General features: G+C 40.8%; 1 protein-coding gene across 1 annotated transcript; it reads left to right on the forward strand.

The window, feature by feature from the left end:
- Nucleotides 1-14164: 14164 nt before the first annotated feature.
- LOC130035960 (small EDRK-rich factor 2-like) lies at nt 14165-14439 on the forward strand. Its single transcript, XM_056127905.1, has one exon. The coding sequence runs from the start codon at nt 14172-14174 to the stop codon at nt 14307-14309; it is 138 nt and encodes a 45-aa protein (XP_055983880.1). The 5' UTR covers nt 14165-14171; the 3' UTR covers nt 14310-14439.
- The last annotated feature ends 2794 nt before the right edge of the window (nt 14440-17233 follow it).

Consider the following 17233-nt stretch of genomic DNA (forward strand, 5'->3'; position numbering starts at 1 on the left):
TATCTATTTGGAAGGAAATAAATTTTACATTCTTTTCTCACAGCTTAAATAAATATAAATCTCCAATGAATAAAGAAACCAAAATTTTAAAGCAACCCAAGTAGCAATCAAATAAAAAAAGAAAAATTAACAGGATAATTTTATTATCTTTGGATGAAAGTGCATTTCTAAGCAATATACAAAACCAAAGGCTTAAAATAAAGAGACAGAGACTAATACAGTTAACTACAGTTATATTGAAACTATTGGCATAGCAAAAGATAAAAATAAAACTCAAAAACTAAACACCTGAATGAGAGCATATTTGCAACAGACATAATAGGTTCAAATTGCGTGAAGAAAAAAAAGGTACCTAGTACTCAGAAGGATCACCATATTATAGTATATTGTGTTTCAGACATTTTTCCTTTTTGTGCATTTTTCTTCAGACATTGCTTCTATATCTGAGATTATGCTATGAAAATGAGTTTTCAGCTTTTTTAATTTGATACAGTGTAAATGCTTTCCTGTGTAAGAAAACTTATGTTATTATTTCTTCAAAAATCATAATGTCTATTGCAAAGGCAGTAAAAATTGTCTAATAATCACAATCACAATCACAACCATTCTGTTATTCGTCGATTACCTCGAGCAAGCCCCAGTAACGTCTCCTTCATCCTAGCCCTGAGATTTTTTTAAAAGTGCCATATTCAAGGCTCTTTCAGAGTTAGGAGAATGAGACCCATCATTGTTACTGGTATTTGGCATAGGGGGTATGCCATGAGGAGTTAGCCAGAGTCTGCCGTGTGGGCAGGTTACATTTGGTAGCCTACCAGCTTGTCCAAAGTAGAAATGAGGCCACGTGCTTCCGGCAGCTGGGTTTTATAGTCTCTGAGTCTTGGCCGTTGATGGTATTACACGGCGCCAGGGGTCCAGTTGGTGGCTGTGACCCCCGACTACTGGAATTTGGAGGATCTGGGTGGAGGATGCTCAGCCCGGATCCAAGTAGGCTTGGAGATCTCAGCCGTGGGATCCACGTGCCTTTGTTCCTCTGCTGCTATCTTCATGTGTGCGGAGAGTGATCTCAGCATGGTGGTGGCTGGTTCCGGAGGTGTTTGGCTGTCGGAGCTCTGTTCGGGGCGGGGAGGAAAACTCAACCTGCTCCCCTCCAAGGGAAGCTGGTGTGGACAGCCAGGCGCGGGGGCAGGAGACTGCGCTGTTCTCTTCCAGGAGCTGGGTTTTATAGTCTCTGATAATAATAATAACTCAGTTAATTTTCCTTAGTTTGGGACCACACCCAGCAGTGTTTAGGGCTTACTTCTGGTTCTGCACTCAGGGATGACTCCTGGCAGGATTTGGGTGGAGCTGTATGGGGTGTTGGGGATCGAACCTGTGTGTTGATTGCATGCAGGGCAAGTAATTTACCCAACATATACTCTCTTTGATCCCATGAGTTAATTTTTGAAAATCAGCATGGCTAATGTAGGAGGAACTCTTATGCATCTATAAGTGAGAAAAAAAATTATACTGAGACAAAGAAAATCTATTGATTAAAATTAATTTACAGAAGAATAAGGAAGGGAAATTGCAATGGTCAATAAACAATGGCCAATGAACAACAAATACTAATCAATATATCTGAAAATTTGAAAAATGAAAATAAGACATTTTCTATTTATGATTACTGGGAAAATTTTTAAAAAGTAATAACATTTAGTCTTGTGAAGGAGGCAGAGAATGAAATGAACAAGCTCATGATCTCTTGATAAATGAATATAGTGCTTCCTGGGAAACTAGTGATTTCAATGCATTTTTCAATGCCTGCCTGAGATTTGTTTTGGCAATCTCAGTGAAATCATGATAGTCTGAGAGTAGTTACCACAATGCGATTAAGGGCAGAGTAGAGGTATCAAATACGGTAGGAGACATTTCTCTTTGAAAATGCTTTAAAAATTATTTGAAAATAATTTTTAACAGTTTGCTCCAGTGTTTTCCTTATATATTGCTATCATAATTTTAAAGCAAAGATTTTTTTTAAAGTCTAAGAGTTGAGGGCGTGGGAAAATAACAGAGCAGCTAGGGGAGTTTGTTTTCGCTGAGACTGTTTCAATTTCCAGTACTGTATGGCAAGCCCAGAATTTCTGGCATTGCCAAATATGGCCTGCATGGTCCTGGCAGCATAGGGCCAGAGCAGCACCACATTCTCAGGCCCTAGCATGGTCACCTGGGCCAAGTGTCTCAGGAAGTAAGCCCTAGGCCCTCAGCTACTGCTTGTAAAGCCCCTCCCCACAAACACAGTCAGTGTTTGAAATGCTTATACTATAATACATTCAGTTTAAGTTTCTACAAAGGCAAGAGCAATGACAAAAACAAACAAAAAATGGCCCAAACCATAAAGTTACATAATAGATAGGGTCACTACCTCATTATCCTTAGACAAAATGAAGTAAAATAAAATAAAACAAACTTGCAGTTCTCAGGTACTTAGATAAAATTTGAAACTGAAACTGTAGGCAGGTACAGTTTTTAGGTACAAATTCCTTAAGGATTTAAATCTGCAACCTTATCTCTCTTCCCACCTTACCCTTTCTCCCTTAAAAGAAACATTTGAGTCAAAGCAAAGCCCCAGAATTTTCCTGGACATGAAAGAGTTGTTATTGACTGGGCTCATGTTTTCCCAAGCTGTCTGCCACACCAGCTCATTAGCTTCTGAAAAACAAATGCTAACCTGCCCTCAGCGTGTCTTTGAACCCAGCATAGGAGTTTATTCATGGTGTTCATAGTGCTAAGGGGCTGAATGAATAAACGTATGGAGGAAATGAATGCATGAAACTCAAGCACAGAGTTTGGGCCAGAGATAGATTTAAGACCTCAGGGTGACAGTTGTAGAGGCAGGGGTGCCTCGGGCTCCCTGCTAACTCATGCCATTTTCCCATATCAGACTCCAGCAGCTTCAGAGTTTTGTGGGGAAGAAGAACCTACCAGCAGCCAGAGGCTGCAGATAACCCCTTTTCTAATGAAGTCTGTCTTGCTGGAGATCCTACCTAAACACAGGACAAGCCAGAGTTTGTAAGAGGCCTTTGATAGGGGAGAGAATTGGGATAAGGCAAAACCCAGTGATCCATCAAATGTACATAGGTGCATTGCTTGGTAGGGTTAGGGGCCACATGACTAAATCACTTTATTACTTGGAAGCAGCTCCAGTTCCCTAAAAAGTCTACCTGAATCATCTTGCTATATAGGACTTGGCTTCTTCAATGCCCTTCCATTAAGCCTGGGTATTTTTAGCCATAATTAAAATCATAACATACAGTGTCATAGACCCCATTTTTGTTAACTGATGTGTAGGCATTTTTTTCATTAAACTGACTATAAAAACTTCCTAATTTGGGGGTATTTAGAGTGTTCAAGGAGAAATCCACCCGAACACTCATGCCAGATGACAGATAGTCAATGAGCAAAGAAAAAAATCCACACTGGCTGTCGATCCTTCCATGCTGGCCACACTAAATCACAGTATTAATAGGCTCTTAAAAGAGACTGACACACAGTTACTGTGAGAAGACAATTAAATGTAGAAACCCACTCTTCTCACTGCATTTAATTTTAATGGGAGGCTTTGAGATTCAATAAATCTCTTTCCTATTTCTTCTCCATAACAAACCTGGAACACTTAGGATTCTTCTCCCTCTTGATCTCCAGTAGCACAACATTAAGGTTGTATTTCCTTCTAGAAAGTTTCTTTTCTTTCTTTCATTTTTTTTCAGATTGTTTTGGAGCCACAACTAATGGTACTCATATTCTGCATTCAGGGATCACTTCTGATGGAGCTTGGGAGACCATATATGGTGCTGGGGATCAAAACCAAGTCGTTCACTTATAGCAAAAGCACCCTACTTGCTATACTCTTTCTTTCACCCACAGAACGTTTCTTTTGAGATCATAGGAAACTATGAATACACATCTATTTAAGTTCCTTCCTGTATGGTCTCCTGCTCCTGATATTACTTTTTTCAAACAATAGAAGCAAGATTCATTTTTTCACTTGATTATTCACTTGACAGTTAGTCCTTCCATCATGCCTTCTCTAGGTGCTAAAGAGATCTATCTGTCTAAACTTACTCCTATTTAATCTAAGGGGAGTGGGCATTATAAATAGCCACACCTCATCTATTATGCTCTACTTTACTGTACTCGACATATGACAAGTTTGTTGTTTAAAATCAAAGGTTTATAGCAAAAAAAGCTTTATGATTTTTTGAAGACTGGATTGATGGCTGGTAGTTTTTATCAAGCCATATTTTTTGAAATTAAAATTTTAATACTTTTAAGACATTACTCTTTTTCACTCTACAGAACATTAAATGTAGAAACACATGGTGTGGATTGGAACTTATGATATCTATGAGGAATCACTGTACTGGTGTAAGAACCTCCAAGATGACAGACGTGGAAGGATGATCTGGAGCACCCATAAGAAGAGTGAGTTTATGCCCAGGTGCTTCCCCACTTCCTGCTACACCCTAGCCTCAGTTTTCAGGTGGGTAGCCCTCACCTATCACAAAACAAATACTTGCTAAATGTGTCCCAAATTAACTCAAATTATTAGCCATTCGGTGAAAGTCTCCCAGGGTTATGCATCCAACTCAAATTAGGCTGCTCTCTGCCCCTGATACTCTGATGATTAATTTCAAAGGAAAATCTTTTTTGAAGGGAAGAGAAGGAATTTATTTTAAGTCCCACTCTTCTCCCAGCCTCAGCTGTTCAACAGTCAAGCATTTGTCATATTTTAGTCCTTTATCCACTAGTCATTTCTGACTAATACCCAGCAGGCAGACATGGGGTACGATTTCCAAGATGATAAATGCTTTCCTTCTTATCTTTTGATATCTGGAAGTAGAAAATTTCAAGGAAAAAGGGTTTTACACCAAGACGACCATAAATCTCATTGTGTTCACAACAGAAGGCTGACCAGAGGAGTTTATTAAATCCGTAAAGGATTTGATGTATATCAAACTGTTACATAAAGTCAATACTTTGGAAAGAAGCAGACAATAAATACTCAGCAAGAGGCAATATTTCTATCAGGAAGAAGGCAATCGCATAAAGATTAGGGGAGCAATTTCAATATTGTGTGTCTCTCTGCAGTAAGGAGACACATCTTATTTTCCAGAATGATCACGGGAGAAGGAGTAGGTGTGGGGAAGGCAGCCTTCTGGACTTGACTAATCTTACCATCAAGTCAAAATAAGGTGCTACAGACCGAATGTTCATACCTCCTTGACAGATTCACATGTTGAAGTACTAATCCCACTGTGACTATCTTTAGAGATGGAACTTCTGAGAAAGTTATTAAAATTAAATGAGCTCATGAGGGGAGACCTCAGTCCAATGTGATTATTGTCCTCAAATAAAAAAAGACAGTGGAGAACTCACTATTCATGTTCCCTGAACAAAGAAGAGATGACGGTGCTTCACAACCAGAAAGAGAGACAACATCAAAACCTACCAAACAGGTCCATGAGATCTTGGGTCAGACAAGTCAATTTACTTGTACCAGAACAGACCTATTACACCAAATAGTGTAACTTCCAACCTAATGGAAATGAGATAGTTGCTTATTGCCCCTGATTTGGTAGTGTAGTGGAATATATACCATTAACCTTGAAGCATGGGGTGGGGGATATTATTTCAATCTTGAAGATGCAGACTGGGGAGAATTCATTCAGCCCATGTGATTTCATTGAACCCAGGGACCAGGATAGGTTTCAGAAGATATCCAGCTGCCCTACCTTTTCTTTCCTTCCCATTTCCAGCAGAGTTACGAGGTCTCCTCATAGTCTTCCTTATATTACAGGGACCTCAAGAAATGGGAGACCCCTGTCTCCAGTCATTTCTCAATAACAGTGGGTTCAGAACTTGAATTACTCCCCAGTTAGAGGATCTCTGGGATCTCAGTTCTTTTCCTGCTGTTTTCTCCTGACCTGAAGGAAGACTCTCTGGCCCAATCTCTCTGAGCCCATGGATGGGGTATGATAGACTGTCTTACAAGGCTACCTTTCTCTCCTCAAGAGCAGAAGTTGATCATGTATTAGATTAACCCTGAGATGGCCAAGGACCATCTCAGTCTTCGGCTTCCAGACAATCTGTCCCGCACATTGAGCTCCCCTTGTAAATTAGCACCGTCTCTTCCCAAGTACCTTTGCTTTAATCATGGAGGGATCCCTAACATGAAACTATAAAAAAGCCAAAGGGTTAAATAGACAAGTAAAAGATGAGATTGTGCCAACAGATGAATCTAACCAAGAGCATAACTGATCTGAGGAACTCACCATCATATCCATTTCCCTGAGTAACATATGTCTATTCCTCCTGTTTCATCACTCATTTTGCCTTGCTAGTTCCCTGGTGCCCTACACAATCCTCCTCCCATACTATATCTCTAAGTACATCAACACTCAAAGCAAAATCTTTTTATAAATGTTGGTGAAAAATTTGCCTTTCATGTGGCCAACCCGAGTGGGATCTCCAGCACCCCATATGGATAATGAGCTAGAAATAAGTCCTGAGCATATCTCGGCCTGTCCCCAAAGCCAAAACTATTTGGCAATTTTATACAAACAAGTTCTTGTATAATTGAATTATCATCATCATCTGGATCACACATTTTACAACCAATGGCAGAATTCATTATATCTCTTTCTGGTTAAGAAACTAGTTAGAAAAACCTGATTTCTTTGAAGTGAATTCTGTGTCTTTTTCCTGTTCGTTTCTCTATCACAGGGTGGAGTGGGGTTGATAGCAGTGGTGCTGGGGTGATCATTGTTCTCTGCAAAGTGTATTTTCTGGATCTCTTGCCAATGTCATCCATTTATATCATGCTAATGGAAACATCACACCAGTAACTCCTAGAAGATCGTATGAGAAGAGAATAGGACTGTGGAGATTTTGGCACTATTCTTTCACTCTCACCTTAGGCGTTTCCTTACCAGTTCTTGCAATTTCCTCTGTGGTTCCATATCCTATCTGACAACATACACTGAGCTCCCAGTTTCCATAGGGAGTCCCAGTTGCGTTGGTTGATCAAGTTTACAGCATCTGATGAGGATCCTGGCTCCCACAATTAGAGACCAATCCCAATCTCCATATCCTAATCATCATAGGTCAATATGTGCCTTCCAAAGCTGCCAAACTCTGGGTAGATTTACCTTTCCCTGTTTGCTTTTTCAATTTTTTAACACCTTTGCAACTTCATATTTATTTGCCTTTAGTCAGGATTCTGCTTTCTCTACTAACCTTTATTTAACAGATCCATTTTATGACTGCTCAGAAATTTATCTCTTTAAAAATGTTTTGACCACATTTCACAGTGCTCAAGAGCTACTAATGACTCTGTGCTCATGGATGAAAATGGTGCTGGGGAACTGAATTTGAGTCTCCTATAAAAAACCATACACTCAGACCACTGAGTTAACTAGAACTCAGAATTTTCACTTAAAATACAGTTCCTACCAATTTTACTGTCCCAAGGAATGACACATAGTGGTTCAAACCTGAATTTTTCTACTGCTTCAATGTCACTCTTTTAAGAAATCACCAAGTCCATAGTTTTCATATATACAAATAATGAGAGAGAAGAAAGTGATATTTAAAACAACAATTCCATTCACAATCATACCTTAGAAAATCAAGTACCTCCATACCAGCTTACCTAAGGAGCTAAAGGACCTCTACAAAGAAAACTACAAAACACTTCTTCAAGAAATAAAAGAGGATAGAAGGAAATGGAAACGCATCCCCTTCTCATGGATTGGGAGAATTAACATTGTCAAAATGTCAATACTCGCCAAAGCATTATACAGATATACTGTGATCCTTATAAGGATATGCATGACATTCTTCAAAGAAATTGATCAAATGCTCCTGAAATTCATATGTAATAAAAAGCCCCCACAAACAGCTAAAGAAATTCTTGGGGAAAAGGATGGGAGGCATCACCTTCCCCAACCTCAAACTCTAATACAAAGCAGTAATAATTAAAACAGCATGGTACTAGAACAAAGACAGATCCATAGACCAATAAAACACGGTTGAATATATTTACACACACCCTCAAAGATATGATCATCTAATCTTTGATAAGGGAGTAAGAAATATAAAGTGGAGCAAGGAAAGCCTCTTTAACAAACGGTGCTGGCAAAACTGGACAGTTACATGCAAAAAGTAAAACAAAACAAAACAAAAAACAGGCTCAGAACTAAACGCCATGCACAAAAGTCAGATCAAAATGGATTAAAGACCTCAACATCAGACCAGAATCCATAAGGTATATAGAAGAAAATGTCAGCAAAACCCTTCACAACATTGACGCTAAAGGTATCTTCGAAGATGAAATGCCACTGACCAAGCAAGTGGAAACAGAGATAAATTGCTCGAGCAGGCCCAGAGATAAATTAATAAATAAATAAACTAAGAAGCTTCTGCACCTCAAAAGATATAGTGACCAGGGTACAAAGATAGCCTACAGAATGGGAAAGGATATTCACTTTTCCAATACCCTTCTCATAAAGGGTTAATTCCAAGGATATACAAGGCACTGGTTGAACTCTACAAGAAGAAAACATCCAACCCCATCAGAAAATGGGGCAATGTAATGAACAGAAATTTTCTCAAAGAAAAAATCCAAATGGCCAAAAGGCACATGAAAAAATGCTCTTCATCACTAATCATCAGGGAGATGCAGATCAAAACAACAATGAAATATCCATCGCACACAACAGCGACTGGCACACATCCAAAAACACAAAATCAACCAGTGTTGGCGTGAATGTGGGGAGAAAGGGACTCTCCTTCATTGTTGGTGGGAATTGGTAGAAATGCTGGCCGGTCCAGCCTTTTTGGAAAACATAATGGAAGTTTCTCAAAAAAATAGAAATTGAGCTCCCATTTGACCCAGTAATACCACTTCTGGGAATATATCCCGAGAGTGCAAAAAAGCACAGTATAAATGACATCTGAACCTGTATGTTCATGGAAGCACTGTTCACAATAGCTAGAATCTGGAAACAACCTGAGTGAGTGCCTGAGGACAGAAGACTGGCTAAAGAAACTTGGTACAAAGTAAGATCAAAATGGATTAAAGACCTCAACATCAGACCGGAATCCATAAGGTACATTGAAGAAAGAGTTGGCAAAACCCTTCATGACATTGAAGCTAATGGTATCTTCAAAGATGTCACGCCACTGGCTGAGCAAGTGAAAATAGAGATAGATAAATGGGACTATCTTAAACTAAGAAGCTTCTGCACCTCAAAAGAAATAGTGACCAAAATACAAAGACAGTCTACAGAATGGGAAAGGATATTCACCGAATACACATCTGACAAGGGGTTGATATCAAGGATATATAAAGTACTGGTTGAACTCCACAAGAAGAAAACATCCAAACCCATAAAAAATGGGGCGAGGAAATGAACAGAAACTTTCTCAAAGAAGAAAACCGAATGGCAAAAAGGCACATGAGAAAATGCTCTACATCATTAATCATCAGGGAGATGCAGATCAAAACCACAATGAGATACCAACTCACACCTCAGAGACTGGCCCACATCTAAAAGAACAAAAGCAACCGATGCTGGCGCGGATGTGGCGAGAAAGGGACACTCCTTCACTGCTGGTGGGAATGCCGACTGGTTCAGCCCTTCTGGAAAACAGTATGGACGATTCTCAAAAAATTAGAAATTGAGCTCCCATTTGACCCAGCAATACCACTCCTGGGAATATATCCCAGAGAGGCAAAAATGTATAGTCGAAGTGACATCTGCACTTGTTTGTTCATTGCAGCACTCTTTACAATAGCCAGAATCTGGCAAAAACCTGAGTGCCCAAGAACAGATGACTGGTTAAAGAAACTGGTACATCTACATAATGGAGTACTATGTAGCTGTTAGAAAAGATGAAGTCATGAAATTTACATACAAGTGGTACTACATGGAAAGCATCATGCTAAGCGAAATGAGTCAGAAAGAGAGGGATAGATATAAAAAGATTGCCTTCATTTGGGGTACATAAAGTAACAAAATAGGAGATTAATACCCAAGAATAGCCAAGATCATTACCAGGAGGATTACTCCATGGCTTAGAGGCCAGACGGGCATTCTAGGGAAAAGGGCAGCTCAGATAGAGAAGGGAGCACCAAATAAAGGGTGTTTGGAGGATCCTCCCAGGATGGGAGATTCATGTTGAAAGTAGACTATGGACCAAATATGATTGCCAATCGATGCCTCTTTTGCAGACCACAACACCCAAAAGGAGAGAGAGAACAAAAGGGAATGCCCTGCTACAGAGGCAGGATGGGATGGGGGGGATCGGGGTGGGAGGGATACTGGGATCCATGGTGATGGAAAATGGGCAGTGGTGGAGGGATGAGTATTTGATCATTGTATAATCAAAACCCAACCACAAAAATTTGTAAGTCTACAACTGTACCTCATGGTGTTTCACTAATGAAAAAAAAAATTAGAAAAAGAAAGAAAAAAAAAGAAACTTGGTACATCTACACAATGGAATACTATGCAGCAGTTAGGGAAGATGAAATTTGCTTATAAGTGGATAGTCAGGGCAGGCTGCCACTGCCACTATTGAGATTCAAACTCCAAGGACTCCATCTCTCCCAATCCAGGACAGAGCCCCTGTGAGGTAGTGTCCAGAGCCGCGGCTGCTAATGCGGCTGCAAGTTATTCCCTCCCTCCATATCCCATAAAAAACATAAATTAGTCTCTTTTGTGGAACTTTCACTAGGGAAGCCTGATCACCAAAAACACAGGCCAATAATTCATTAGACCCACCTCAATTAATATTACACCAAAAGCACAACAATAACAGTGAGCATGAAAGTCTAAACCGCACAGATCACAATGATAAAGCAATGCAGAGGGCCACCAAGATTAGTTAGTGAAGAAATTATTCCAGAATACCCAACCAGTAATGAAATGCCAGACAACCTCTCTGACAAGGATGGGAGATGTGTGCTGAAAGTAGATAGAGGACCAAACATGATGACCTCTCATTATCTGTATTGCAAACCATAATGCCCATAAGTAGAGAGAGCATAAGAGGGAAACTGTCTGCCATAGAGGCATGGGGAGGGGTGGGACAGGGGAGGGGAGGGATACTGGGGACATTGGTAGTGGAAAATGCACACTGGGGGAAGGATGGATGTTTGATAATTGTATGACTGAAACTCAAACATGAAAACTTTTTAAGTGCAGCTCACGATGATTCAATTAAAAACATTACTAGATAAAAATAAGTGTATGGTCATGGAGAGTATAATGCTAAGTGAAATGAGTCAGAAATAGAGGGCCAGACAAAGAATGACTGCACTCATTTGTGGAATATAAAATATCACACTATGAGACTAACACCCAAGGACAGTACAGAAAAAGGCCAGGAAAATTGCTAGACAGTTGGAAGCCTGACTTATGAACTGGGGGAGAAGGCAGCTGGAATAAAGAAGGGATCACCAAGTCAATAATGGTTGGAACTATCGCTCAGGATGGCAGATGTGTGTTGAAAGTACATAAAGGACCAAACTTGATGGTCTCTCATTGTCTGTATTGCAAACCATAAGTAGAGAGAGACTAAGAGAGAAATTGCCTGCCATAGAGGCAGGAGTGGGATTGGTGGGAGGGATACTTGGGACATTGGTAGTGGAAAATGTGCACTGGTGGAAGGATGGGTGTTCAATCATTGTATCACTAAAACTCAAATTTGAAAGTTTTGTAACTGTACCTCACGGTCATTCAATAAAAAAATAAATTTAAAAATATTAAAAAAAGAAATTAGCAAGTCCAGTACAATTTCTTCTGAGGTATTATCGAACCTATAGGATCAATAGTAGGGTTGGTGGTAGTACTTGATCAGTCCCATAGTTCCACCTTAGTCTAACACCATCCAATGTTTGTCTTCTGCCTGATCCACAAGTTCTACCTTGGCTCCTCACAGTCCATTTTCTATTCATAACCAGAGGTGATATTTTGATTAGTATTAAAAAGATCCATTTGATCTTCACTCCCAATCCTAACCCAGAAGTGCAAAAACACTGGTAAATTCCAAAGTGATAAGAGCACAGGGAACATCTAATGACTTTGGGTAGGTACTACAGTTAGGCCTGGTCATCAGCAAAAAAATGTCATAAATAGAAGCTTAGAATTTTCATCCCTATTTTCCTTTCTCCAGAGAGGGGAGAGGATTAGAAATGGATAATAATCATATCATACCTACACTGGAGCAATAACACAGCGGGTAGGGTGTTTGCCTTGCATGCGGCCAACCCAGGTTTGATTCCTTCATCCCTCTAGGAGAGCCAGGTAAGCTACCGAGAGTATCCAGCCCACACACCAGAGACTTCCAAGCTCCCTGTGGTGTATTCAATATGCCAAAAACAATAACAACAAGTCTCAAAATGGAGATGTCACTGGTGCCCGCTCAAGCAAATCGAGGAATAACGGGAGGACAGTGCTACAGTGATACCTACACTGAAGAGGTTTCTAGAAAAATCCCAAAATAAGAGGCTTTCAGAGTTTTCATTTTGGTGAACAAATCCATTTCCCCAGAGGATGTTATACCTAGTTCCATGATGACAGAAGCTGCTTCACTGAGGAACCAACTAGACCTTAGCTTATGTGCTTTTCCTATGGCTCTTCATCTGATTTTTTGTGATATTAATTTATAGCATTTATGAGTTAACAAACTGATACAGGTAAGTGGATATTATCTGGAGTTTTGTGAGTCACTCCCACAAATTAATCATATCAGAGGTGGGGGTCATGTAAACCACCAACCTACGTTCAATTAATCCATCAGGAGTGCAGGTGACAACCTGAACTTGTACTAAGCAGTTGAGTGGGCAGTCTCTTGCTAGCTCCAAGTTGTGACATGACATAATGTCTGAGTATGGGGGGAAACTCCTCCACATAGTGTTGTAAGTGATGGGGGATGGTGGTATAAGCAAAAGAGGAAAACCCAGCAGCTGCCTGGCCTCTGTCTTTATAGGATGCTTTCAATAAAAGTGCTCACCTTACTCTCTTGCTAAAAAATATCCATGACATTTTTCTTGCTATGATATCGACAGTGTTCTCCTTGTTGTGGTCCCTCTTTCCAAGAGGGAAAATTTCATTTTTCCTTCTTTGTCACGTGTTGCTAGTGAAAACAAGACATATATAAGCAATTTGGTTTCCAGGCTGGCACCAGTTACCACTTGTCCCTTCAGCTTTCAATGGGAATACTTACATTCCCCTTCTTTATCTTCCTCATCATCTGCCTAATTTTTAAACATCTTCTAAGTTTCAACTTCGATGTCACTTTTTTCTATAAACCCTTCCTGGATCTCTCCAGACCAATTTGGGAACCTTTCGATTGGACTCTACAGCACACGATGCTCTTCCTTGATCTCATTGCTTGTGTGGCTATTACCTCTTCTTCAGACTTTAAGCTGCACAAGATCAGGGGACTGTGCTAGTATTGGTGGCAAATTCTTTGTTCTTTGTCTAATGCCTAACTCCTAGAAGACATTCAAAGAGATTTTACCCATGGAATGCAACCACCAGTGAACCTGAAGAAACACTTTCCTCATCTGGTTTGACTGCAATGAGCTCCCGGTTTTTGTGCAGAGAAACCCCATTCATTTGACAAAAATATGCTCCTGCTTACCTGTCAGAGCCTTGTGAGAGACTTGGTGATGAATCTCCTTCAGCCTTTCTCCTGGGAAGTACTGACATTTTTCTTTCTTTTTTTTTATAGGGAGTACTCCGTTTGGAAGTATAATTGGACCATCCACAGATTTAGAAGGCATTGGGCTAATCTCAAAAGTAATCTTCCAGGTATGTCAGAGCCTGGAACATGGTGCTAATAAGGTCAGACCATTGGGTCAATCTCTATCTGTAACAAGGGACAGCCAGCAAGGTCATAAGCTTCAAAATAAGTTGTGATAACAGATCTCAAGTGAAGTGCTCTTCTCACTGAAACTACTCAAACTCTAAAACGAAGGCCATACACAAAGGAACACAGGATATCTTTATGTCACATGTATCACAGGTTTAAACACAAATTCCTGAACATCGGCCCGAGTGAGGGGACGCAACGGAGGCAGGCCAGAGCCGCTGCCAGCGCGAGCTCGCCCCCAGAACAATATGAAAAAGCAGAGCGACTCTGTTAAGGGAAAGCGCGGAGATGACGGGCTTTTTGCTGCCGCCCGCAAGCAGAGGGACTCGGAGATCATGCAGCAGAAGCAGAAAAAGGCAAACGAGAAGAAGGAGGAACCCAACTAGCTTTGTGGCTTCGTGTCCAACCCTCTTGCCCTTCGTCTGTGTGACTGGAGCCAGTCCCACCACACTCGCGTCTCCTCCTGTAGTGCTCACAGGTCCCAGCACCGATGGTATTCCCTTTGCCCTGAGTGTGCAGCGGGTCCTTTTCGTGCTTCCTTCCCCTTGGGTAGCCTCTCTCCCTCTGTGCCACTCCTGGCGGTGAGAGGGCTACCTCTTCCCAGTGTTTTTTAATTTCTGTGGGGCTCACCCCAAAGTATTAAAAGTAGCTTTGTAATTTAAAAAAAACACATAAATTCTTTGGAATGTATGCAATTTTTAATAAACTCAAAGATAAAATTAGCAAATGAAAACAGAATAGACAAGAGTGCTGCCCATGCACATAAAAAACACTTTTCACTGGAACTGATTGCTTGTTTTGATGAGAGTCATTTCAAGGAAGGCTGGACCTTATGGGCAGATCAGCTGCTGGTTCAGCGCTTGGACCTCTTGGTGCTCAGGAGCCACCAGAGGTATAACCAAAAGTTCACAGAGGGTTCACATGGTGCTGGGGATCAAATACATAGTTTTGTTCATATTGGGTATGTGCATAGCCTGAGTTGTCTTCCTGCTGCTCAGCCAGCAGATTCTCTGTCAGAGAAAACTGAAAGATTTCAGTTTTCAGATTTCAGAAAACTGAAAAATTTCAAATATTCAAAGCTATCAGGGTTATTCATGACATTCACACACGTAAGTATTTTTTAATGCAACAACAAAAAATCCGAAGGGCTAAAATGGCTAAAATTAATGCCATGATCCTGATGGTCTCAGATGACAATGACAAGATAGAGGCTCACTTTGTCACCTTTCCTCTTCAGTGATGTTTGCTCTATAGATTCTCCTTTAACGGCCCCAAGGTTCCACTCTGGAGGCCTATGCGCTCTCTCATGCATGTGTCCTGGAAAAGAGGATTTTTTGGTCCCCAACCAGCACATTAAATTCTTGAACCTCAGTTGGTTAGATAAAGTTTCATGACAAAAATCTCAGAGCTGCTGGAATCATTCATGTATGAAATCCTACTGAAACAGTTTGTAAACCACAATTGCCCTTCCCACAAATATTCACGAAGATGAGCACTGGGATTAGTCTGTGACTGGACCTATAGCCTCTGTGGGGGTAGAAAAAGGAATAGGACCTAGGGAGTATAGTAGATTAAAGGGACTATTATGATGGGAAGAATTAAGTAGCAGAAGTTTCCAGAAGGACTTTCCACTGTTCAGAAATGTCAGTAATGTGCCAAACCCAGAGACAGGGGCAGCAGAGAAAACAAACTAGGATGTTGAAGATCACCATGTTCAACAACCTCCTCCTACAGATGAGCAATAAAGAACCAGGGAAGGTATTAAAGGTCCAGGTCAATGGGTGAACTGAAACATGCTCTCTTGAGATTCGTTGCAGGATTTTCCCCTACTACAATACACAGGTCAAAGAAGGAAGAAAGAGAAAGGAGGGCCTGCTAACCCTAATATTCTATCTCTCCTTTGGAGGCTGGGAATGCTTAAGCTCAATTGCCCATAATTCAAGGCCAGCACAGCAAACCTGTAAGGTTTACTTTGTATATTCAACAGACAAACAAAACGAAACAACAAACAAAAACATTTTTTAAACTCACTCCAATTAGAAAATGGGCTAAGAATAAAAAAACACTAAAGATGTACAGATGGAAAATTACTTGATCACTTGGCATCCTGTTACTCATCAATTTGCTTGAGCGGGCACCAGTGACGTCTCCATTCATCCCTGTTGCATGCTAGTGTAGTCCAAAGGTGTCTACTCGCTCCAGGAAAACAAAGCATCTCAAACCGATCATTCAGGGTCTTAACAAAGAAGTCTGACCATCTCGTCGGTGGGCGGCCACGCAATCTTTTGACGTCCCATGGAATCCAGTCGGTAATGACTCTAGTCCAGTGGCCATCTCCAAATCGCATTACATGTCCAGTCCATCTGATTTTTGACACCCTGGAAAATGAAACAGCATCCCTGATTCTTGATCACCAACAGAGGTTGGAACTCCGGAATCTTTCTCTCACTTGAGAAAAGCGTGATACTCCAAGCTTAGCTCTTTTGATTCCTCTTTGGGAGACCTGAGTTGTGTTCTCTCCTGTTTTCGTAGGGCCCAGGTCTCTGAAGCATATGTTAATGCAGGAAGAATGATTGAGTCAAAGAGACGTGCCCAGAGCCAGAGGTTCTTCACCCTCTTAGCTATTTCTTTGACACTCTTGAAGACTTTCCAAGCCACTCTCTTCCTCCTGTGCAACTCAGGTGCCAGGTCATACATCATGTTGAGTTCTCGACCTAGGTACACATAACTGTTGCATTCGGAGATGTTTGTTCCATTGAGAGCGAATGGAATGTCAGGAACAAGTCTGTTTCCCATAAACATTGTCTTTATGAGATTCAGCTGAAGTCCAACCTTTCCACACTCACAGTCGAAGTCGGCCAGCATTTGTGCCACTTGGCTAATGTTTGGTGTTATTAGAACTATGTCATCAGTGAAGCGGAGGTGGTGTAGTTGCCAACCATCTATCTTCACTACCATTCCTTCCCATTCCAGTCATTGCATGGCTGGACTGTGTGCTGCTTTGCAGCCACGCAACACATTATGAAACACTTCCTACCCACTTCCATAATTACTACACCATATCTGATAGGGTTTAGAAGTAGGCAACAAATTATAGAGAAAAATATAGGCAACAAATTATAGAGAAAAATATATAAATATATGCCTCTTGGAGAGTCGAGCAAGCTACCGAGAGTATCCCACCAGCACAGGCAGAGCCTGGCAAGCTCCCTGTGGCGTATTCAATATGCCAAATACAGTAACAACAGGTCTCATTTTCCTGACCCTGAAAGAGCCTCCAATCATTGGGAAAAGACGAATAAGAAGAGGC

Source organism: Sorex fumeus, unplaced genomic scaffold (assembly GCF_029834395.1).
Source record: "Sorex fumeus unplaced genomic scaffold, SorFum_2.1 ptg000063l, whole genome shotgun sequence".
In the NCBI taxonomy this organism is placed as follows: domain Eukaryota; kingdom Metazoa; phylum Chordata; class Mammalia; order Eulipotyphla; family Soricidae; genus Sorex; species Sorex fumeus.